General features: G+C 43.4%; 1 protein-coding gene across 5 annotated transcripts in view; it reads right to left on the bottom strand.

The window, feature by feature from the left end:
- MTHFD1L (methylenetetrahydrofolate dehydrogenase (NADP+ dependent) 1 like) overlaps positions 1-25,372 on the bottom strand; it is a 174,077-nt gene that overhangs the window by 42,682 nt on the left and 106,023 nt on the right. For all 5 annotated transcript variants that reach the window (XM_043888033.1, XM_043888036.1, XM_043888034.1 and 2 more), the window contains 3 exons: positions 25,148-25,325; positions 10,298-10,405; positions 8,008-8,160 (listed from right to left, as the gene is read on the bottom strand). In XM_043888033.1, the coding sequence (XP_043743968.1) occupies positions 8,008-8,160; positions 10,298-10,405; positions 25,148-25,325 (439 nt within the window). The remainder of the gene's footprint in view (positions 1-8,007; positions 8,161-10,297; positions 10,406-25,147; positions 25,326-25,372) is intronic.

Genomic DNA, 25,372 nt, shown 5'->3' with positions numbered 1-25,372 from the left:
CTTCCTTTGCTGGAAACACGTTGTACTGAAAAGGCAGGGACATGTTCTCTCCTGACGGGACAGACACACGTCTGCCTGTCCTCTGGACACCGGGAAGGGGACAGCTTGCTGCAGCCGCCCTGGGATAAGAGGAAGTGAGTGACGTCTGGGCCAGAGGAAGGGCATGTTTGGGAGAAAGCAGGAAATTGTGAAGTCAGGATGAGGAAGAGCAGTGGGAGAGACCCAAGCTGGGTGGGAGAGAGGAAACAGACCAGGTCTCCAGGAATGGGGCAAAAGGACACAGCCATACAAAGACAGTGAGGCCAGGTGGGGAGGGGAGGCTTCGGGCAGTGTGTGAGGCTGGTCTGGATCACTTCAAGCTAATCAGAGAGATTTTAGGTGTCAGGTTCACTGGGGTCAAGGAGCCCTGGAATTAGGAAGGACACGTGCAGAGGCAACCTCCTGAGTGATCTTGTGTGATGGGAGCACTGTAGAACACGACTGTGTACCCACGTCATTGAAAGGCAGCTTGGGGAGGGAGCGTGTGTACCGGGCCACGAGTCTCTGGAAAATGTGGGGAGCAGTGCATTGGGTTGAAATCTATAAGGTTTGAATTTAATTCATGCCTAACTGAATGGACCAGGTTTATAACCATGCATCCCCGAAGAAGAAAACGTCTCCCCCGTGAGCTGCAGAATAACTTCACTGACCTGAATCCGGTCCAGCGGAAACGGGACATCCAGCACATACTTTTTACAGGAGAGGGAGTAGAATGGAAAACAAAGTGAGCTTAACTGAAATGTGAGAAAGAAAGCGGCAATGACTTGGCTGGGTGGGGCCCCAGCTCACTTTTTCACCGGCCCCCTTTCCTTCCAGAGCAGTAACCCTCCACCCAGCATTTGCTGTGGATGACATCACTGGTTTCGCAAACACGCTCCGGCAGTTTCCTGCTTTCCAGAGACAAGCCGACCGAGGCTGTCAGTGGGGCACCTGGGCAGAGATGAGGCCGGGTCGGGTCACGGAGCGGACATGAAGGCCACACCAGGGCCCTTTACTCGTTCCATAATCTGCCGCGTGTTTCACTGCTGAGTTTTCAGTCCCCTTTCCTTGGGCAGATGTCCACTGTCCACGCTCTCAGGGTTACAATCCAGACTACTCATGGCATGGATACACACGCCCTGCCCAGGATCACATCCTCTGCTCTGAAGAGAGCACAGGGACCAAAGTGAAGGGTGTAGAAAGGGAGAGGAGAGCTGCCCTGAATGGACCCTGGAACTCTGGCCCACTGCATCCTATAACCCGCCCACCCCCCCAGCCAAGGTGCTTTCCTCCCCTCATCCGTCTGTGAGGCCAAAGCACTAGGAGCCTCTCTGCAGTTTCAAGTGGCCACTGTGCTCCAGAAACGCTCTAACTCAGGGTTCCCCAAATCTCAGGCCATGAACGGGTAGTGGTCCATGGCCTGTTAGGAACCCGGTTGCAACGGAGGAGGTGAGTGGTGGGCTTCATCTGGATCTACAGCCACGCCCCATCTCCCACGTGACTGCCTAAGCCCCGCCCCCTGTCAGGTCAGCGGCAGCCTTGGATTCTCAGAGCTCAGAGGAGCCCGAACCCTTCTGTCAACTGTGCATGCAAGGGATTCAGGCGGCATACTCCTTATGAGAATCTAATACCTGATGATCTGATTCCATACTATGGCGAACTGTACAATTTTCAATATATATCACAATGTAATAATAACAGAAATAAAGCCTACAATAAATGGAACGTGCTTGAATCATCCTGAAACCACCACCCTGCCAACCATTGAAAAAATTGTCTTCCATGAAACCCGTCCCTGGTGCCAAAAAGGTTGGGGACCGCTGCTCTAACTGGCACGGAACACCATATAAACGCTGCAGGAATTCTTAATCCCTTCTGCAGGATGGCTTAAGCCCAAGATTCTAGTCCAGATTCTTGTCCTCAATAGCCAACATGTCCTAATTTTATGTCCTAAGTTTGTCAATAAAGAAGACTTCATATTTAAGGAGATTTCCTAGTTCTTCAGGAGCCAATCTCATCGCCTCATGTGATATCAAAAGAAAACAGGCCGATACACCAAAAACTAACTTCAAATGGGCATGTGCTAGGAATTCACACTTGGTTGGATACCCCTCCAAGCCAACTGTTCTGACAACACATCCTTGTGTGAGGAAGCCTCGTAAGATGAAAGGAAGCGGTCAGCCTCTCTCCAACCCATGGCAGGAGCAAGGAAACACATTAACATGGATAAAACGATCTTGCGTCCCCTTAGCAGAACTTGGGGCCAGCAAACATCAGTCAACAAGCGACACTCAGGAGTGGATTTCTTATAGGAACATTCCAGCTCTTAGGACCTCTCTCTGGTGCTCCAAAGAGTCCAGGTGTTAAAACACTACAAGGCAGCCAGGAAGGGTAAGGTGACTCTACCTACCTAAGTCCACCTGCCATACATGTGTTCTGACTCCCGTGCAACTAACTGGCCCTCACAAAACATTTTCCCAAATCCTTTCAGTTTATCATACCTCCTTTATTGTATTTTCATGTTATGAAAGTGACATATGCTTGATGCAGTAATCTGAAATAAGCAGAAATGTAAAGAAAAGCAACTGCTCATAATGTCAGCCCCATGTTGACATTTTGGTGTCTTTCTAGTCTCTTCTATATGGAATGTAATTTACATCCCAATAATATAATTTCATAAACTTTGCTTACATATTAATTTTGTATGCCATGATATTTATGTCAAGTGATTAAACAACCCTGGAAAATTATTACAAAAACTTAAAAACCATATCAAAGCAATGAAACCACCAGACAAAGACCACCTACTAAACTTTGGGGGGGGGGCGGGGTGGGAAGGGTGTGCATGAGATTGTTTCAGAGAAGCTTTATAAGCTACCAAGGTTTATTGAACACTATAAACCATAAGCTTCGAAAGAATTTCTGGAAACATAACAAGCTAATCTGTACAACAGAGTGTTGGAAAATCTGCTCTCCTTGCTCCACACCAAAGATCTGTATTGCTAAACTATTTCTTATAAGGAGATGTACTAACTGGTGATTGTATTGGTCTAGGATCTTATACCCTTTTGTAGCTTTCAATAATACGATGGAGGAACTTTTCTGGTGGTCCACTGATTAAGAATCCGCCTTCGAATGCAGAGGACGCGAGTTTGATCCCTGGTTGGAGAACTAAGATTCTCCATGCCATGGGGCAACTAAGTCACAACTAGAGAGCCCGAACATCACAATGAGAAGCTCCTGCATGCCATGACTAAGACTCAGCACAGCCAGATAAATAAAATTATTTTTTAAATATGATGGAAAGAATATATAAGGATAATGTCATTAAAGAGAGGCAAGGATACACATGGAGCTTAGTAGGAATGAAGATATTTTAGGGAGGAAAAATTATTTACAGAGAGATGGAAAACTTGGCCAGAGCATGTAAGGATGGGGCAAAAAGTCCTAGATGATCTTAGCTGAGGAACTCTTGTACTACTAGGTGCTCCTATAAAGTGAAATGTACTAGTAAAGCGGCTACTAGTTGATCATCAATTGGTGATCAACTCCAACTAAAGCAGTAACTAAATAAAATATGATGAAATCATTCAGTGGCAGAAAACTCTGGCTTATAAATAAGGGTGAAGAGTGAAAGTAAATATTAGAGAAAACTAAATCTCGGGGGTGGGAGGGGTGGGAACTGAACTCTACAGCACTTCACCCTGTAATCTCCCAGAGTCAGCAACACTGGAGATACTTATTGTTTGAGGAGGGATGTGCTTGTGTGGGGATTCTCCACTTTTAGACCTACTAGGTAGCCAGGGGGACATGCCTTCCTCGAGGACACACCAAAGGGATTTCTCCTTTGTTATAAAGCCCACAGCATTCTGCACCTGTGTGATTTTACTTACTAGTGTCCAACATAAGGACGCATGGAAGAGGACTGGAGCGTGTTCATCTCCATGTGATTTACAACACCTAGCACCTTACAAGTATGAATGAATGAACGCACAATGCAGAAAAACTGAGGATCTTTCCGACTGGGGTTTTTCCTGGAAAGGAGAGTTGGACGCCTGTTTCGAAGGCACTCAAATAAGCACGTGTGGAGTGATCATGGGTCAGGGTGATTAATTACACGAGAATTTTCCCACCTGCAGGTGCCAGTCCCCGCAGTGTCCTCATCTCCCTTTCCCCCCAGTCATCTCAGCAGGAAATTACTACACTATGTCTCCCACACGGATGATGACTATTAGAAGCATTCTCGCAGACTATGGCAGGGCCCAGGACTGGGTCAAGTAAAAGTAAATACCAGCCCTTATTAGGCGATCCTGGCCTCCTGCGGTGCGTTTGACCCAGACACAGCAGCTTCTGGCTTGGTCATAGAAAGCAGAGCCCAGGCCATTGCCTCCACGTGATACTTCCTGACCTTCAGGAACTTCTTTCCTCATGCACCACTTCCTTCCTCGCTCCTCATGATTGTTTTGGAGGATTTTACCCCAGGGGCCCGTGCTCACTGCTCTGCCCTGGGTGGAGGCGGGGGGACCTTCTCAGGGAACCCAGCCAGCCTGAGGTCACTCTCAAGGACTGGTCACACCTTCATCTTCTAACTGGTCAGGCGTCAAGCAGGAGCAGAGGAACAGAGGGATGGACTAGTGGTCACCCACCCACGCAAGCTGACAGAACCTGACTTTCCAGAAATGACCTTACAAGGCTGTGGATGTGGGGATATGAGTTGAGGTGTGAGGAGATTCATAGCATCTATGTGCTTAGTGACTTCAAAGATTTAAAATTATGATCAATACTTAATGACTATTAAATACTCAGAGACACGTGAAGGGGTCATCTTCTGATTCACAATTTTTACAACAAACCATTTTCTTTGGTAATTTCACATCTAGCTACCAGGAGCAGTAAGCTGCCTGATGTGGAGAAAGATGCTTTATTTTGGAGCTTCCCATAGCAGGGACCACAGAGTCATGTGCATGCTTCCTGAATGAATGAATGAAATGCTGGGAGAACTACTGTGGGATCCCAGATCTGTGCAGGAAAAGACAGGACAGGTCATGAACTTGGCTAATTCCCTCCTCTGTGGTGACCACTGTTCCATGCTCTTTGGGACCCTTGTGGCCCCGGCTCCTTGGTCTGAGTCTGGACCATCCAGGGGTGTTCTTCTCCTAAGCAAAGGCCTTCAACGACTGAAGCCCAGATGATCTCTGGCTCTAAGTGGCTGCCATCACTGAGGCCATTTTAAGGAATACAAAGCAAGCTCTCCTGGTGGTTATGTTAAGTGAAGTATGATTAAATTACACTCAATAAAACTCACCCTTAAAAAACATGGCGCTCTATGAGTTTTGACACATGTATATGTGTCATGGAACCACAATTAAAATACAGAATATTTCCATCACCTGCTAAAAAGTCCTTGGTGTCCTTCTGCAGTCTGTCCCCTCCTCCTCTCTCTTCCCCTGGACCACTGATCTGATTATTTTTTACCTTCAGCCGAGCCCTTTCCAAGATACCATTCGGAACCTGTTTTCCTTGACCCCTTCTCCCTCTTCCAGCACTGGTGCTACCCCACCTTCAATGAGAGGCTCCATCACCAGCTCCTGTGGACCCCGTGGTCACCCTGTGCCGCCTACCAGGGGTCTTTCCAGACTCCCAGCGGCTCCTGTTACCCCGTCGGCTCTGTGAACGTGGATGTTTTTCGAGTACCATCCTCTCCCTCTTCTCATTTCTCTCATGCTGGTCTCTGCTTCTCCCCAGTACCCACCCTCAAGTATATTCGTAAGATTCTCAGGGCCTTCCTCCTACCTGCTCCTTTCTACTGGATGTTGTGTCTGTGTTTCTAATGGATTCACAGATCATGTTATACAGATCCTATCAGCCCTTCCAGCTCTCTATCTCCAGGCCAGATGCATTTCTGGCCCTGCCAACCCGACTTCTTGACCGTTTCTTCCACACCAGACAGCCTCACCATCTGTGGTCAGACTGGAAGTGTCCTGACCCCTACGCCCACGTGCAGGCGGCTACCTTCACAATATGTCTGGAATTCACTGCTACTCTTCTTCTGTGGCTGCTGAGCTAACCCTGATCACCTCTTTACTCGGTCGATGTCTCCCTCGGTCTGGTTCTCCTCCCTCTCAACACTCTCCCATTGCTACCAGGGCTATTTTTCTAAAATATAAATTGGACATTTCCCTTTGCCTTCTTATAAGAACAAAAACCAGGGGAATTCGCTGGTAGTCCAGGGGCGAGACATTAGCGCGTTCACAGCTGGGGCCCCAGGGTTCAATTCCTGGTTGGGGAACTAAGATCCTGAAAACCAAGCAGCATAGCCAAATAAATAAATACATAAATATAATAAAGAAAGAAAGAAAAAGAATAAAAGCCAGGTGCAAAACCCACCTTACTGCAGCTCTCCAGGGTGCATGAGATAAAATCCAAGGTCTTTCAGATGGCAGTTCAGATCCTTAACCGTTTGAATCGACCTTGCTGCTCTAATCCCATTTCTCAATCTCTCAACCTCTGTCCAACTCTAGGCACACTGGACTAACCCAGGAAGGCTACCGTGTATCTCTGTGCTTTTGACTCAAAATTCACTGTTTCCACAGTTGTTGGAGGTTGATTCCCGCAACCAGTAAGAAACAGCTGTTGCCTCTCCTATGCCCTGAGGGCATTAAACCGCTAACATTAACATCTGAAGCTCCAATACTTAACCCACCACATGTCAAGAGCCAACTCACTGGAAAAGACCATGATGCTGGGACAGACTGAGGGCGGGAGGAAAAGTGGGCAACAGAGGATGAGATGGTTGGATGGTATCACGGACTAAATGGACATGAGTTTGAGCAAACTCCGGGAGATAGTGAAGGACAGGGAAGCCTGGTGTGCTGCAGTCCATGGGGTCGCAAAGAGTCAGACACGACTCAACGACTGAACAACGTCATCATCATCACACTTTCTACCCACCTCTGTGCTGTTCAATCCTATGCGTCTCACATTTACTCTGTGTAGTATCTCTGTGCCTCACAGGCATTAAGAATTCAAGAAATGCTTATTGAAAACATTTTGCCCAATATCAGATGAAACATGCAAATATGAAGGCAAGCAACTCTGTCCTCATTACGAATTTTTTACCCCCCCCCATTGCTTAAACAACAGAGCCACCTGGCTTATTTCAAAAAAATTGTTATGTTTCCTGCTTGGACTTGGATCAGCTTGTAACAACAGCAATGACGACAACAGAGACAATTAAGAATTTTTCTGCTCAATCTAATCCAAGAGCATCCCATGATGAGAAAACAAACTTCAGTCACTGACGGTTACCAAGGGAAGCCACCACATCACTGAGTAGCTGTAATGAGGCATTTTATGTATTAAGGCCGTCATCGTGGGTTTTAAGTACTTTGATAAGCTTCCACTTCTGCCCTATCTCCCTTTTGTCCAAGAGAAGCTTTGAAATAACAATAACCATCCCATAGCAACAATGTCCCCTCAGAATAAGGTCAAAACCGAGAACTCATGTGATTCACTCATTTTCTAAGGCAGCCCTGACAAAGAGGTGGAGGGTGAGACTGATTTGCCAGCCTTGGGGCAGGGGGCTGGTCCTGTCTCTTGGACTTGGTGGTGGCCTCCATTCATCCCACTGCAGTGAAGTCTTATTATTCTGAGCACAATGACGTGGAGAACCAGCAGAACCTGAGCCACCCCCCTGCCCCCATCTCAACAGCAGACTGGATTCTCCCAAGTTATTCTCTTCTATGTTCTATAAGGGGAGAATTAATTTTATAATTCAAGGAGTCCTAAACACATGATCTAAAGAAAATAAAAATCCAAACCACAATGGCAGGTGTGTCTTTCATTGTGGAAGAGAGTACTTAGGAAAATAGCAAATACTATTAATTACTTTCCAATACCTGAGCTGCAAGGCATTCGCATAGCATAAGGATTTGAGGAGTTATAACAACACAGACTCAGGCAGGTTCTGGGAGGATGTTACACACTCACCGTTCCAACCAATGGGTAAATGAATCCAGCGCCTATGCTGGCCCGGACGTCACTAATGGGTAGAATGAAACCCTTGGGTACGCCTTTCTTGTCAGGTTGGTGAGACAGGGAGAGGTGGGTCTTTGCCATGCAGATGGGCAGATTTCCAAATCCCTGTAAGAAAGGCAAGGAAAAGTGTTCCTTGAGCAAAAATGTTCTTTATACTTACTTGACCTGCACCCCCGCCCCAGAACCCTCACGGCTCAGATCCACACACACAGTAGTGCTTGTTATTGCTCGTTCACTGAGCAAGAAGATGGGAGCGAAACTCAGCTACACCTGATCATCACCTGGCAGGTTGAGGGTGTCTATTACTTATTTTGGGTAATTCTTGTTACAGAAAGGCACCATTATGTGTGTGTTCGAAGGGAGGGTGGCTCCTTGCCGGCAAGGCAGCAGCAGCAGCTGTAGAAACCACTTTCCAAGGATATTAATATCCGGGACTCAGAAAGGTAATCTGGAGAAAGGCTCCGTAATGAGGCTTTTAGTCCCACTGTTCACTCATTCTTGGCGGCTGTCAGCAAGCAAAGGGCCGCTTTGTGTTGCTTTATGAATCACGGCTATTTGATCTGCGATTACATTATAGGAACTGAGATGAGGTCACTATTTAAGCCTCTTATTTTTAAGGACCAAAGGCGATGCCTGACCCAGAGTTTTCAAAGGTGAAAGGGCAGGAAGTCACATGTGGGGTCTCACAAAAAGGACTGTGTCCTTGCAGCCTGGTCCGGATTAAGGGTACACAGTGCCTCCTCAGAGACTTGGCTGATTAATTGCAACCACACACTTGACACGTAACTTTTAAGGAACATTCTCTGGGTGGACAGACAGAGATAAAAGGAATGCAATCTCCAGAGGTAACCCACAGAGAATTTCTTATGATTCAACCTAGGACTATTTGGAAAATTGTATCGAACTATCAACTGAGGGGTGGGGTGGGGCTGCTCTCTATTCTCTTATTAGATACTGATCAGAATTCTTCTGGGCTTAATCAAGATTGCTCTGCCGAAACAGGGCCAAGAATTTGGGATTTCAGAGATCAATCAAACATTGAAACAATTTTTGTGAACTGATAAGGGCTTGCCAATTTAAAAGTTTGCCAGTTAAGAATATATTTTAAAAAAACCCAGCATGCTACGTACTATCACCCTATTACTTTCTAAGTTTTTAAGCCTGAGAAAAAAGTCAGGAAGGATCTAATATTAGAATTAACAATAGTCCTTAAATAGCATTATTAAAAACTCATGGGAGGAAAAAAAAACCCTCATGATAATGACCTTATTTTACTCATTTCATTGCACATGAGTGAAAATTTCACTGCAGAACAATGCCAGTGTGTACAGTGCTATTTAGGAATCATTTATTTTTTTTAAAAATACAAGTCAAGAGCACTCTAAGCTCTTGGAAAATTTTGAGAAGAAATGAATTGCTGACTATCTTACCAAATCTGGGAGAATACTCTGGTGAGAGCTGGTAGCGTAGGACAAAATATTAAATATGCATTAAAAATAGAGTTTAGGAGCTGGGGGGGGGGATGAAAAAAATAGATCAATGATACTCCTCATGAAGCTCTTTTGCCAGCAAACTCTTGAAGTGCCCTGAGTTCTATTGATCATAGTAAACTGGAGGGGATGTTTGAGGCATAAGGCCCCTTTGGTCAGGGTGGCTGAACACACTCAGCGGAGCCTATCGGACACAACCATTACAGGACTAGACTCAGGCTACTGCACCTTGGTCACCTGCATAGCAGAAGGGAAGGGAGCCTTCACCCACGGTGGACAGTCTCAGCACCAAGCCAAGGAAGCACTTGTATAAAAAAGGACACCAAACGCCCCCATCTTTATGCATGGCAGTCTTATTTGACTAACCTGGCAACACACCAAAACTTTTAAGACAGTAAGAGGAAGCACTACAGATCATTTAAGTCTGACTCCACAGCTGCACACCCAAGAACAGTTTTAGTGTTCCTAGCCGACAAGTAGGGGCTAAAGATCACACACCACAGATAAACATGGATACAACCTGTATTAGATACATTTATAACCACAAAAGTCAATGATGTGTATGTCAGAGGGTATATCCTCTCAACATAATTACAGTCAATATCCTATCCAAGGATATTAACTTAATTTTTGTAGACCACACAGTAGATTAAGCCAAATTCAACTGGTGGAACACATGTCAGCTCTCAGGACAGGGTGAATAATTTCAAAAGCTTAAGCTGGATTTTTTTCCCTAAGAGTACAACTTTTACCTGCTCCGTGTAACGATCTATTTTGGATTGTGCTTCAGGAGAGAGTTCAATGTCTTTGGCTCCATAGACACACTGGGCAATGGTTCTTATCTTTTCCACAATTGGAAGCTGGAGAAACACAAACGACAATAAAAATGTTAAGTTTCATCTGGTTAAAAAAATTAATGGAAAGCCTAGTGAGATTTTCTGTAATTGCTTAAAATTGACTACCAGATTCCCTTCTCATCAACTGTAGTATTTGAAGCAACTCTTTTTCTTCTTTTATCCTTAATGTACTGAAATCAGAGATGAACTCACAAATAACAAGCCTCAGGTGTTTAGCCAGTCCAGAGGCTACTTATCTACTTACCTAGTTAAATCACTTTTATTCATTACATCTCTATAAAAAATGTACCTTTACTGTGTTTTTTGAGGGTTTTTATGTTAGAATGAAAGTCTCCTGAATAAACAGTGCTGATATTTAAGTAGGTCTCAACTTGGGTTATATGGTAGTTAAATGTAATAATACTAAGGAATAAATAGGTTTTTTATATGAGTAAGAATGGGTTGAGATTTTAATATAAATGCTGGACTGATTAAACATTTTATTGGAAAACTAGAGGTTGAACCCAGTGTCACTTTAGCAAATGATGAGACATCAGGAGAATGGGGGAAATCCGAGAAGGCTAGGTATGGGCAAAAAAGTGTGTGCGGAGGAAATGGAAAGATTTTCCATAATGTTGGATATAGGTTGCTGGTAAAATACTAAAACTGTTCTTAAGAAACAAGAGGGCTTCCCTGGTGGCTCAGTGGTAAAGAATCTGCCCACCAATGCAGGAGACACAGGTTCAATTCCTGTTCGAGAAGATTCCAGATGCCTCGGAGCAACCAAGCCTGGGCACCATAACTATTGAGCCTTTGCTCTAGAGCCCGCAAGCTGCAACTACTGAGCCCGTGCATCCGAGAGCCCATGCTACATAAGAGAAGACACGGCAATGAGAAGCCCATGCACTGCAACTAGAGAAAAGTCTGTGCAGCGATGAAGACCCAGAACGGCCAAAAATAAATTGTAAAAAGTTTTTTAAAAAAAGAAACAAGGATGATTCACTAGGAAAGGAATGTTCCATAGATGAAGTGATTCTTAATTCAAGCAAAGCATCTGAAAAAATTGTTCCTAATTTTACTGTGGGTAGGAAATACATAGGTGTAATGAATGGAGTTGGTGGATTACCATTTGGTAAAACGCTCCTGGACCGAGTGCTCACTGAGTTGACACCAGCCAAGGGGCAGAAGCCTCGTGTGGGCCACCTCCAGGACTTGGCTGGACAGTGGCAAATGGGACATTTGCATGAATCACTGTTGATATACACAGGAGGGAGAGTTACCTAACCAGAGAAAATAAAAGTTTGTTCTACTTTCTCAATAGGACAGAATCCCAAACTGCTTTAAAATGTGCTTTTCATTACCACAGTTTTTATTACTGTAGAGGTGCTCTGTGGTCTGCAGCTAAAATATTGAATGTTTCAATGAATAAAGAAATTAAGGTGCAGGTCATTATGATCTTTCACTGAAGGACATAGAAGAGGAGAGAAACTTTCCTTCATGGATGAGGAGATGCAATACTGAATAGAGGTCGGGTCTCTCAAACAATCTATTAGTTCAATCCAATTCCAATAAAAATCCTAAAAGCACTTGTGTTACTTGGGCAACCAATTTTAAAATTCCTAATGAAGATTAATGGCATAAATAGGTAAGATAACTTCATAAATAAATAAAACCAAAAGAACAAAGGTACGAGGCCTACCATATGGGTATCAATCACACTATAAAACTACGCTAATGAATTCCATGTGGTATCAGTGCAGGACAAGATGGCTAGTCACGCTGAGATAAGAAAGAACACATGAGGACACCTCAGCAGGTGTGGGACAGCATACGGTAGACATGTCACGGAACAGGGCCAGGGCTGACCCTCCGACTGACATCTGGCTGGAGAGAAACAAAATGAAATTCCTACCTCACACCAGGCCCCCAGGTAAGTCCAATATGGGACACAGGCAAAGCCTTCTAAATTAAAACTTTACATACTAAGGGAAAAAACTGGGGAACTGTATGACCCTAAAGGAGGGAAGGATCTCTTCAATGACAGACTATACCTTAAAGTAAATGGCTTATGGATTTGGCATCAAAATTCTAAATTTCTTGTATTAAAAAAGACATCAGGAATAAGAACAGAGCATAAAGAACAGTGTAGAAGAAGATACATGCAAATACTTAAAAGACTGGTTACTAGAATGCATAAAACTTCCACAAATTCAAGAAAAGACAGACATATATAATATTGGTTGAGAGAGTAACCAGTAACAATATGAAAAATCCCCAATCTCATTAGTATTCAAGGAAAAGCAAATTAAAATGATGAAAAACCAACTCACACCCATGAGATGAATGAAACTGAAAGTCTGTGACTATCAAGTGTAGGGGAGGCTGTGGGTAAGATGATCCTTCCAGAGCTCCTGCTTGGGATGTTAATGGTCTCGCCTACCACGAAAGCTTCATTACTGGCCTCTTCACTCTTAATATACCCTCTACAGTAAGTCTAACTTTCCTAAAAGGCACCCAAGTAAGATAAACTCAAGATCAACCTCTGCTAAAATTCCCTGAGGGCTCACTCTAAGATCTATCTCAAAGACCAACATCTCCAAGAAATCTACACTGACCTTCCTCAAGCACACGTGCGTGCTCTCTTCTCTGCTCTCTGATGGCCGTGTAACACTCTGACCTGGGTGTCATACAGGACCAGAGATTCAGCAGGGTCTGGCAGCAAATAGCCACTAGCAACGTCCACACTCTCTTGGGGCACAATGATGAACATTAAATGGTAACAGTGCCAGGATCCAGCTTACTCAATCTACTGGATGGCAAAGCACCTTTTGTAAACCATGTCATAAGAAAAATCAGAAAAGAAATATTTACCTCTAGATGGGACAAACCTAGAAAGAAATGATAATTATTTTCCAGGACAGCAGAGATAAGGAAAGGACAGAAATGGTTAAGGAAAAGCTATAATAACCAGAGCTGCCTTACTCAGTCTGAGTTCAGGGTAAGCCTGGGATGGCTCCAGGCTTGTTGCAAACGAATGACCACAAGAGTGTCAAGTTGAGACTGGGTTAGAGAAAACTTGAGGGTCATTTTTAAAAGATTTCACATTTATTCGCTGAAGAATTGAGAATAGCCTATAAACTCTTTGAGGTCCAGGACCACCTCCTGTTCACCTAGAGGTGGGATTGAGCCCCTGGGGTAGGGTCTCAATACACAGTTGAATAAATGAATAAATATTTTCTGAACTTCCTGTTGATGAAGCAAGGATTCCAGGTGGTGCAACAGTGATAAAAGATTATGTATGTGTGTTTAGCAGCTCAGTCATGTCTTACTCTTTGTGACCCTATGGACTATAGCCTGCCAGGCTCCTTCTTCTGTCCATGCAATTCTCCAGGCAAGAATACTGGAGTGGGTTGCCATTTCCTCCTCCAGGGGATCTTCCCGACCCAGAGATGAAACCCGTGTCTCTGCTAACACAACTTTTGCGTTTAACAAACTAAAAACTGCACCAATAAGGTAGCTCCATTGCATATAATCTCTTTATGTTGTTTCAGCAGGCAAGGAACTCCCTGCTGTTTCTCTGCTTGATTTGGGGGAGAAGTGTTATCTTTAAAGATAAAAGAAAGTCAAGTTCAGTCCAGTGATCTTGATCTGAACTTGATATTCCCTTGTACTGCTCTGTTTTCAGTGATAGTTTTTATAAAATAAATAAAACGGTAAAATTAAATAATACATGGATATGTATTCATCATCCCTGGCTTTCCTCCAACTCCCTAAATACCACAAATTTATCTGTTTATCACCTCTTCCCTTTTCATATCCCTGATGTCTAGGATAGTGGCCTTCAACCAGCAGCCACTCCAAAAACATCTGCCAAATGAACAGCCAGCTACGCCAAGTACTTTCAAGATATCATGGTGTACAAAGAACTTCAGGGGTTTGGTGTACAAAGAATGCCTGTTGGGGTGGGGACGATGACACAGTAAAATATGACGGATTGGAGCGAGTGATAAAGGCTCTGCATATACGTTACTAGGAAAGTCAGAAGGTCACTGACTGCACGGGAAGGCATGGAGATCAGCATAAGGCTGGCAGGAACTTGAGTGGTGCTTAAAGGATGTGAAAGATTTTAATAAGCAATAAATGGAAAGATTATTTCACACAAGATGAAAGGCACGCCTCAAGGTGGGAATGGTGGCAAACATAAGGCCTCTTCTGGAAAGAGTGACTATTCTATTATGCACAATTTCTCAATATACTCATAAGCTACTTCACAAAATCTGGTGTCTATACCACGATCTTGGATCATTTTGAATTAAGACTATGTTAAATCTCCATCTTCACCAAGAATATAACTGTACATTAATTTCCTCCCAAACCTCTAAAATATATAAAAACAGCCAAAATACTCTGGAACAGAGTATTCTGATGGAAATTTCTATAAGGATGGCAATGGTCTACAACCACGCTTTCCAGGCCGGAAGCCACCTGCCTCATGTAACTATTAAGTAGCCGAAATGAGGAAATGACTTCTTAATTTCAGTTAATTCAAATTTCAATAGCTTCCTGTGACCAGTGGCTATGGCGTGGGCAGCACAGCTCTAGAAAGAAACCCTACCTGGGGGTCATATTATCTACAGTTTCTCGTTTAGAGTCTGCCCACCTGGAACCCTGGCTGAGTGACCCCAGGAAGGAAGGCTGGAGGCTTCACCCTTCACCACATTCATAGTGTTGATGGGGTGATCCAGGCTCATAGAAGCTGAGCTACTCAAAGATAGATGACATTATCTTTCTTGAAAAGACCTCTGGGATCATTACCTTGTTTAAGACCTGCTTTTTAGTGGAATGAACTCCAGAAAAGCAGTGACTTAAATTTTAATTTTTTTTTTTTTGGTGAGAAGAAAATGGACAAAAAGAAAGTGAAATGGAACAAAAGTTAAAAATGAAGCTGCTGGCCACTGTGGAGAACAGAATGGAGTTTCCTTAAAAAACTAACAACAGAAAAAAAAACAAAAACCAACGAACAACAGAACTACCAGATGAGCCAGGAAACCCACTCCTGGTTGTATATCCTGAGAAAATGTTCATTTGAAAAGATAAGTGCACCCCAGTGATCACTGTCGCACTACTCACAACAGCCAGGACATGGAAACCTCCTACAGGTCCATCAAAAGACGAATGGATAAAGATGTCATATACACACATACAATGGAATATTACCCAGCCATAGAATGACTGAAATAATGCCATTTGCAGCAATATGGATGGACCTAGAGACTATTGTACTAAGTGCAGTAAATCAGACAGAAAAAGACAAAAACCATATATCACAGATGTGGAATCTAAAAAACATGCAAATGAACTCATTTACAAAACAGAAAGAGGCATAGACAAAGAAGACAAATTTACAGTCAGGAGAAGGGAAGGATGGAGGGAATAAATTAGGAGTTTGGGATAAACACACACACACTGCTATTTATAAAATGGATAAATAACAAGGTTCCACTATATAGTAAAAGGAACTATATTCAACATCGTTAAGTGTGTGTGTATTCAGATGCTCAGTCGTACCTGACTCTTTGTGACCCCATAGAAATGATTCTCAATCCTAATTATTGTTTTCTCTAATCCTCTCAGGTAATTCTTCCTCTGGTTTCAGACAGTTCCTTCACATGCATGTACATAATCATGCTAAGTCGCTCAGTCGTGTCGACTCTTTACGACCCCATGGACTGTAACCTGCCAGGCTCCTCTGTCCATGGGATTTCCCAGGAAAGAATACTGGACTGGGTTGCCATTCCCTTCTCCAGGGGATCTTCCCAACCCAGCAATCGAACCTGCATCTTCTGCATTGGCAGGAGGATTCTTTACCATTGTACCACCTGGAAAACCCTCAGCATTGTATAATAACCAATAGTAGGAAAGATTCTGAAAAGAACATATATGTATACTTGAATCACTCCACTGTATACCAGAAACTAACCTAACATTGTAAATCAACTATACCTCAATTAAAAAAAAACATGAATCTGCTAGACTTGGGGAAAATAAAGTGTAATTTGGTGCGTGGCCTTTCCTGTTTTTCAATAAAGGTAAACAAGACGAACCCACCTTACACCAGGAGCTTCCTTACAACACTCCCCCTAGTGTCACGGGAGCAGCTCTGCGTTGTGTCGGAGAACTACAGAGCCTTTTGATCTTTAACACAAAGCATGTCCTTGGCTGGAAACCAGCATATCTGAGCTACCCAAGGTGTACGTGCCGACGGCCATGAGTCAGCTCCCCAAGTGGCTAGCTCTGCCGGCCCATCGGTCCTGAGCAACAAGTCAGTCCAGAAGAATCCCAGAGGAAACTCACTCTCCTAAGAAAACCAGAATGCAAGGTAGACATAGCTGGGGTCTGAGAAATGAAGAGAGGCTCATCGCCAGAAAGCCCACATTTGCCCATGTGAAATGATGATGATAACGAATTCACATTCACATCACAAGAGTGACTTTGTATACTCGTTCTTGTTTATCTGTTTTGACTTCAGTTTGATTTATTTCGGGTCACAGGAATTCTGACTGTCCAATTTACTGTAGATGGACATCTTGAGGACTATATTTCATAAAGCCAAATATGAGTCAGCATAGTGTCTAACAGTGCAACCTCAAGTGATATTAATATAGTGCCTTGTTTTAAAATATGCTAACTGAATACTGATTTGAATTTTGTTTCATCTAGTGGAAAATTTTATATTTTTATTACTAGTTGAGGATTTTTCCTCACTATGGTTCTCTTTTTATTAATCCTTAATTTACTTTTATTTAAAAATTAAAAAATTTAAAAGTGCTTATTTCATTATTTTGGCTTTGTTTTGCTTTTTAATTTTAAATGTTCAACTCTTTGTGACTCCATGGACCATAGCCCACCAAGCTCCCTCATCCATGGGATTCTCCTGGCAAGAATACTTGAGTGGGTTGCCATTCCCTTCTCCAGGGGATCTTACCAATTCAGGGATGGAACCCACATCTCTTACGTCTCCTGCTTGGCAAAGAACCACTAGGTAGATTCAGTTATACATATACATATATGCATTCTTTCTCAAATTCTTTTAGGTTATTGAGTAGTCTCCTGGGCTTGTATAGACTTAAGTAGAACGTAACAGTAACACCAAAGGAAAATAGAGGAACATGCGATTTAATGATCTCACCCACAGGAGGGGGAAGGGCTGGTAGTGGCCTGAGCACTTGCTTGGCCTAATGATGTTCGTGTATTTTTACGACACATTTGATGTTCCTCCTTGCACAAAGTTACTCACAAACCTCAGCATGTTGAGAGACTCATAGGAACGGACATGAGGTGAAGCTTAGGCTCCATTTTCATAGGAAGGAGTCATATTTCCCTAGTTCATCTACTGGAGCTGTGATGCCAAAGAAAAATCTTCTAGTCTAAGATTAAAAAGTTTCACTCAAGCGGGGAGTAAACTACTTTCATGAAAAGAAAAAGAAATCATTTTCTGAAATAAAATGATGGCTAAAACAAATCCCTAACCTCTCAGATTCTAGGTGATTGGAAGCCTGTGCTGTTTTGAGTGATTTCCTCCCCAAATCCTAAAGTAGTCTTTAATATACTTGTCATAACATTTAAATAATGTTGCTAGATTTTCAGGCCGAGAAAATGGATTCTTTTCCTACTGGGCCTCCCAGGTGGCATAGTAGTAAAGAACTCGCTTGCCAATGTAGGAGACACAAGAGATGTGGGTTTGATACCTGGGTCGGGAAGATCCCTTGGAGTAAGAAATGGCAACCCACTTCAGTATTCTTGCCTGGGAAATCCCATAGAGAGAGGAGCCTGGCGGGCTATAGCCCATGGGGCCGCAGAGTTGGACACAACTGAGTGACTGATCAATCACGCACCCTTATTGAGTGGTCTCAGGTCATCTGAATTTAAGTCAGAAAATTCAGAGGATGGATAGAGTGAGGCAGAAAGTGACTGGCTAACTGGAGGTGGGACAATGATGATTCATTTTACATCCCTGTCTTCCTTGCTTGGCCCATAATTTTGGATGATATAATGCAATTCTAGAAGCTTCCACCACAGTGACACTCCATTTTTACAAGTTACAAGAAAGCACTTAGATGAAATTATAGGAATCTCTGTGACATGCACAAGTGAAACGGGTATAGACCACTCTCATCAGATGCTATTTCTAGCCTCTAGGGGATTAAGCTGGGCGATGTCTGCCAGAATCACAAAGCCCGGAGTAAGACGCCTTGAGAAAGTTGGCCTGTATCTAACAACAGATTCAGATCTGAAGAGATGTGCCAAAGAAAGACAGGTGTGGCAGCCGGTAGGCCAAGGAGGTGAGTGAGACCAAAGGAGACTGGACAGGGAACCTAGACGCCAGTGCTGGAGAAGAATCTAGCTTTGATAGAGATCTGAGGTGTGTTTGCAAAACGGTGTGGTATGGAGGCGGTGTGGGAACTTGGAGCTGAATCATGAAGAAGAGGTAAGGGGAGATGAAGCTGATGAGGGAGGGGCTAGAGGCAGTGCAGGCTGGAGAACCAGAGCTTCCCCATAAATAAGAAAGGAGAGCAAGAGAGCGCAGGGGGAGACTGGACTCTGAACGAGGTTCTCCAGTCACTGGAAATCTGAGGGCAGCTTCCTATAAAATCTGCCTGATATTCAGTTGCACATAAGGGCTATAAAGGAGAGAGCTGAAAAAAGCTCTGGTGGAAAGAGGCAGACCAAGGGCAGGTCTGAGGACAGGGTGGAGAGGGCCAAGGGAGGCCAAGGCCTTGACAAGGAGATGACAGAAGAGGGACAAACAAGGGCATGAAAAGAACGGTCATCCCTTCTCCTCAAAACTGTTGTTGAGCAATTACTGTGAAACACAAAAGGCACAGAGGGATGTACATAACAATCATTCCAAATTTTAAAATTCTATGAATTAAAACTCTATATGTAGTATGAACATATACATTTTTATATATTCTAAATAGAACGGTACATTTAAAAATGATAAAAACAGGGAATTTCACATTAGGAATATTTTTTTGTTACCATATTTAAAAAAACCACCACTACCATACACACATATATTCTATACACATATATACAAGTACTTATACACATGTATTTTTATTCATTTCCTTAACAAAATTTGAGGTTCTGGCTGCAAATGCCCAGTGTCCAACTAAAAGGATATCTATCAAAAACCTACCCCCAAACTGATCTGAATCCTTAAGAAATAGAAAATACAGAATTCCTCAATAACCAACCAATTCCTATATCCCCCAAACGTATGCCAGCAGGGGAGAAGACACTCATAAACACACAGGCAGTGCAAGTGCAACAGGGCAGAAATCCTTGGTGCTGGCATGGTCCTAGACAGTTTTCCTGGTCCATTTGGATCTCCCCTGATTCCAGCCCCGCTGTGATCAAGAGCCTGGCTTCACACAAGGAACAGGAAAGACCTTTAAACAAAAACAAACACCATCTCTCTTGGTGTCAAGGCTGCACCTCATGGTGTTTGTGAAGTTAGAGGAAGGATGCGAAGGGATGTGGAGAGTTTTCAACCCGCACTCCTGATGTAACAAACAATATTCAGACAGACTTTTGGTGCCATGTATCCTTTGCAAAAGCAACTGAGATTTTATTAAATCACTAACAGCTCCCAATTCTAATGGAAAAAGATGGCTAAATGTCTGGCTTTAATTAGGGGATGTCTTTTTTCCTGGTGCCCTGGGAGCTTCTAACTGCTGGGTTTAAACTACTTGGAAAGGACACCAACCCTGGAGTCTGACAAAGTTACCTGAGTTACAGGACAATTCCTGAAAGTCAATTCAGGAAAGCCCCTCTGAAGTGAAGCGGACAGAAGGAAGAGCTAACTTAGATCCCCAGCCTCCCATGCCCCAGCATTTCACTCTGGGACATTTCATTTGGTCCTCACAGCAACAGGGTGAAGTTGATGTCAATATCAGACACTATTTTATAGATAAGGAAGCTGAGACTTGAAGAACTGCCCACGTTTACCTCCACGGTAAGGCACTGCCAAGATTTAAACTCAGTTCTCATGTACTCAAAGTCTTACCCCTTTAAACTATGATGTTACGTCTTTCATCAAGTGTCCATTTCATCATGGGGCAAGTCCCTCACCTTCTCCAAGATCTCGTTTACCCATTTAAAAAGCAGAGTTGAGCTCACACATCCCACAGAAATGGATTAGATATACTTGAAATAAAGCATGGCAGAGAAATTTGTTAGCTTATAAAGTGTTAAATACAGATTCCTTTTTCTGCTATAGCATTTTCCTGGATGCTTACAGATATAGAGACATTATTCTGTAAACTGTAAAGATAGACTGTCAAAAGCAATAATAGAAAAGAAAAAGTCTGAGAGAAGATGGGTTTTGGTGGGGACTTCTAATAGCTTCTTAAAATGACAGGATACTGTGATCATCCTTAAGGGGTGAAAGAAAATGAGGCAGTATATTAAATATATTTATTCATGCATGATAAACTTCCTTTGAGCAATTAGGCCACTGCCCCTTAGTCTATATTTTAAAAAATTATAATTTTGAATTAATCAACAGCTTCCTCTGTAACGTGAACAACAGTTGCCTGCTCTTGAATTAGAAGCTACTCCGGTGAAAGACATGCAGAATTGCTCTGTAAAGAACAGTGGTTGCATCCCTCAATTTTCGACAGGTTGGCACAGACTCCTGGGTCCGAAGAGCAGCTTGATTTTCGCTTTAACTAAAGGATACGTCATCAGAAAGCCACAGACTCTGGGAGTCGTCCGGCTTCACGGTGTCTCTGGGGCCAGGTGTTTCTTTTTCTTTCGAGCTGTTCCTCTTTCCATTTGGGGTTTTGAGATGATTTCTACTTCCCACACGGAAGCAATCATGCCCTGTGCTCCTACACTATTTCTGATTCAATCAGCTCAGCTGTCTTTCTTCCGTAACATAAGATGGGGGTGGGGCTGGAGCAGGAAATAAGATGCCATCAATCCTGCACCCAATACATTCTGGGTGGAATACAGTCTGGGGTGATACACAGAAACCCCGTTTGTACAAAGAAGCAAAGGCAGCAGGGTGTTTCTTTTATTAGGCTGTTTCATCCAAAAGTATTTTAATCACTTCTTTTTTTCCTGTAGGGCAGTCTCATACCTCCCTATGGAGCTATCAAGCATCAAAGGGTTAGTCATGGGGAAAAAATAAAATGAAAGGAATTAAAAGGGTTTCAAAAAAACTATTACTTAAATAAAACTTAGAAAAGCATTACTTAGTCCATAAAGGTTCACTAACACTGACTATGCAAGAAATCTGGTGGAAGGTGGGTGGGGGGAGCTTAAATTCTGTTACTACCTGCATTGGTGACCTCAGATTTCTACACTGTTACAAGATTGTAAATGGTCTTCTATGATCTAAAATGGACTTGTCAGCATGAGGGACAGAGCTATTAGGGAGAGAGTCTCCTTTCATAATCTGTCATGAAGCGATAAAAGGCTGAACTGCATAAGAAGCAATTATGCAGCTCAAATCTAATTTTTGTGTTATAGAGCATGTGTGCAAAGGAGGCAAGAATCCTACCAAATATTGAGGCAACATTGTTATAAAATCAATCCGCTTTTCACAGAAGAGCAGACATTTTAACAGCATCATCTTCACAAGGAATGGGAATTTAGAACAAAAATTTTTAATATTGGTGGGAAGGAAAAGGGTTGATCTTAGGGTTAGTGCATGTCGAAGATAGCGTAACTCACAAAATACTGCTTCTGTTTACTGACCTTCTTTTCACCTTGGATGGTTTCCCTGAAAGAGCCACTGTTTGTGAGTGTGAAATCATTAAAATCTGCCATTGCCACTCAGTATGGTTCTTGATCAGAGTTGGGTGATGGTCTGTTTCCTGACAATTGTTTGTTTCCTTATATGTAAAATGAGGGGAAAGCAGGGAAGTAAGGACTAAAGAAGTTAACAAGCACAAAGGCCCATATGCCTGGCACACGACAAGCCCTCCCCAGCCGTTGAGCTATCATCACGTTTTTGATGATGTAACTCTAGACTCAAGACCAACAGAATAAGGAATGCAGGGATGGCAGAAGCCACCAGTTAAGGCTGAGAACTCCAGCAATCAAGGGCTACCTAAGAGGACAAATCCAACAGCCAGAGCTGGAGCCAGCAGATTTAGAATGGAGATGTTTGGGTAGGAACAAAGATGAATGGAGAAGACTGAGATCCTGGGAAGTTCAGATATGCTGACTGAATGCTCATTACGCAGCTGTGTTTAAAAATATACTAGGCAATCCAGCAACTCCTCTTCAGCATATATACCCTAAAGAACTGGAAGCACAGTTTTACATGCATGTTCATAGCAGCAAGCAGCATTATTTATAACAGCCAAGAGGGGGAAGAAACCCAACTGGCCACTGACAGACACAAGGGCATAAACACACAACGGACTGTTGTTCAGCCTTAAGGAAGGAAGTTCTGACATACGCAATAACATGGATAAACCTTGAGGACATTATGCTAAGTAAGGGCTATAGACTGAATGTTTCTGTCCCCCCAAAACTGGTATGTTGAAGCCTAATTTTCAGTGGGATGGTATATTAGGATGTAAAGCCTTTGGGAGTGATTACGCTGATGTTACTAGAAGGTTATGCAGATGATACCACCCTTATGGCAGAAACTGAAGAGGAACTAAAAAGCCTCTTGATGAAAGTGAAAGAGGAGAGTGAAAAAGTTGGCTTAAAGCTCAACATTCAGAAAACTAAGATCATGGCATCTGGTCCCATCACTTCATGGGAAATAGATGGGGAGACAGTGGAAACAGTGTCAGACTTTTATTATTTTTGGGCTCCAAACTCACTGCAGATGGTGATTGCAGCCATGAAATTAAGATGCTTACTCCTTGGAAGGAAAGTTATGACCAACCTAGAGAGCATATTAAAAAACAGAGACATTACTTTGCCAACAAAGGTCCGTCTGGTCAAGGCTATGGTTTTTCCAGTGGTCATGTACAGATGTGAGAGTTGGACTGTGAAGAAAGCTGAGTGCCAAAAAATTGATGCTTTTGAACTGTGGTGTTGGAGAAGACTTTTGAGAGTCCCTTGGACTGCAAGGAGATCCAACCAGTCCATCCTAAAGGAGATCAGTCCTGGGTGTTCATTGGAAGGACTGATGCTGAAGCTGAAACTCCAATACTTTGGCCACCTCATGTGAAGAGCTGACTCATTGGAAAAGACCGTGATGCTGGGAGGGGTTGGGGGCAGGAGGAGAAGGGGATGACAGAGGATGAGATGGCTGGATGGCATCACCGACTCGATGGACATGAGTTTGAGTAAACTCTGGGAGTTGGTGATGGACAGGGAGGCCTGGAGTGCTGTGATTCACGGGGTTGCAAAGAGTCGGACACGACTGAGTGACTGAACTGAACTAGAAGGTTAGGCCCTGGAGTGATTAGGTCATGTGGGTGCACCCCTCATGCATGGGATTAGTGCTCTTATAAAAGACAACCTAGCAAGATCCCTCCCCACTTTCACCACATGACGATACAGTGAGGAGACTGCCATCTAAGAAACAACAAGAAGGCCCTCGCCAGACATCCAATCTGCTTATGCCTTGATCTCAGACATCCCAGCTTCCAAAAGTATCAGTGATAAATCTCTGCTGTTTACGCATCCACCCAATACTATGATATTCCTCATAGCAGCCTGAAAGGACTGAGACAGTGAATAAGCCAGTCAAAAAAGGGACATATTCTATGGCTTCACTGGCATGGGACAGCCAGGAATAAAGGAGAAGGAAAAACGAAATGTTATAGTGTTTGAGGGGTACAGAGTTTTGCAAGACGAAAAGACCTATGGAGAGAGATGGTGGTTGTACAACAATGTGAGGCTACTTAACACTAGTGAACTATTCACCTAAAAATGGAAAAGATGGTCAGTTTAATGTTATATGTGTTCTACCACAATGCAAAAATTAGAAAAAATATATATTAGACATATTTAATAGCTCAAGAAAACCACGATGCAAAGGGACTTTAACAGAAACAGACAAAGAAAATACTGCCCATGATTTCCCAAGCATGATGACGGCCAAATTTCATGGGGTTGCAAAGAGTCAGATACAACTGGGCGACTGAATTAAACTGAACTGACGAAAGATGAAGAATTGATGCTTTTGAACTATAGTGCTGCAAAAGACTCTTGGGAGTCCCTTGGACTACAAGGAGATCAAACCAGTCAATCCTAAAGGAAATCAATCATGAATATTCACTGGAAGGACTGATGCTGAAGCTCCAATACTTTGAATACCTGATGCCAAGAGCCGACTCACTGGAAAAGATCCTGATGCTGGGAAAGACTGAAGGCAGGAGGAGAAGGGGGTGACAGAGGATGAGATGGCTGGATGGCATCACTGACTCAATGGACATGAGTTTAAGCAAGCTCCAGGAGATGGTGAAGGACAGGGAAGCCTGGCGTGCTGCAGTCCATGGGGTTGCAAAGAGTCAGACATTACTGAGCGACTGAACAACAACAATGAAGTTGCTCAGAAGTCTTGCTCCTGTGCAAACCCCGTTGAACCCTATACTCCAAAGCCCCTCTGCACCGAGTGTAGAATACAGGCTAGGGGCCAAAGATCTGGGGTCCCAAGGAGCTGGACCTTGTCAGTTCAGCCTCTTCACCCTTCTGTTAATCCTTATCTGCAGCTGCTGCGACAACCTGTGCAAAGCTCTCAGCACTGGCCTGGCATATCATCATCATCATTGTGCTGGATCTTACCTGCACATCATACAGGAACTGGAAGCGACTTTCTTTGCTTGCAGCTTCTCTCACAGCCCAAGCCAGGTCCACTGACCCTTTCCCACCGATCGACCAGTGATAGCAGGGGACTGCATTAAAGGCGCCGGCCCGCTTCGCAAGCTCACACACCAAGTCGATCTCTGCGCGGGTGTCGGTCCTGGTGATGGATATGTTTGTGGTTTTGCATCTGTATTCATTTAGCGA

Source organism: Cervus elaphus, chromosome 26, assembly GCF_910594005.1.
Source record: "Cervus elaphus chromosome 26, mCerEla1.1, whole genome shotgun sequence".
Lineage (NCBI taxonomy): Eukaryota > Metazoa > Chordata > Mammalia > Artiodactyla > Cervidae > Cervus > Cervus elaphus.
This window is presented reverse-complemented; position numbering and strand designations above follow the sequence as displayed.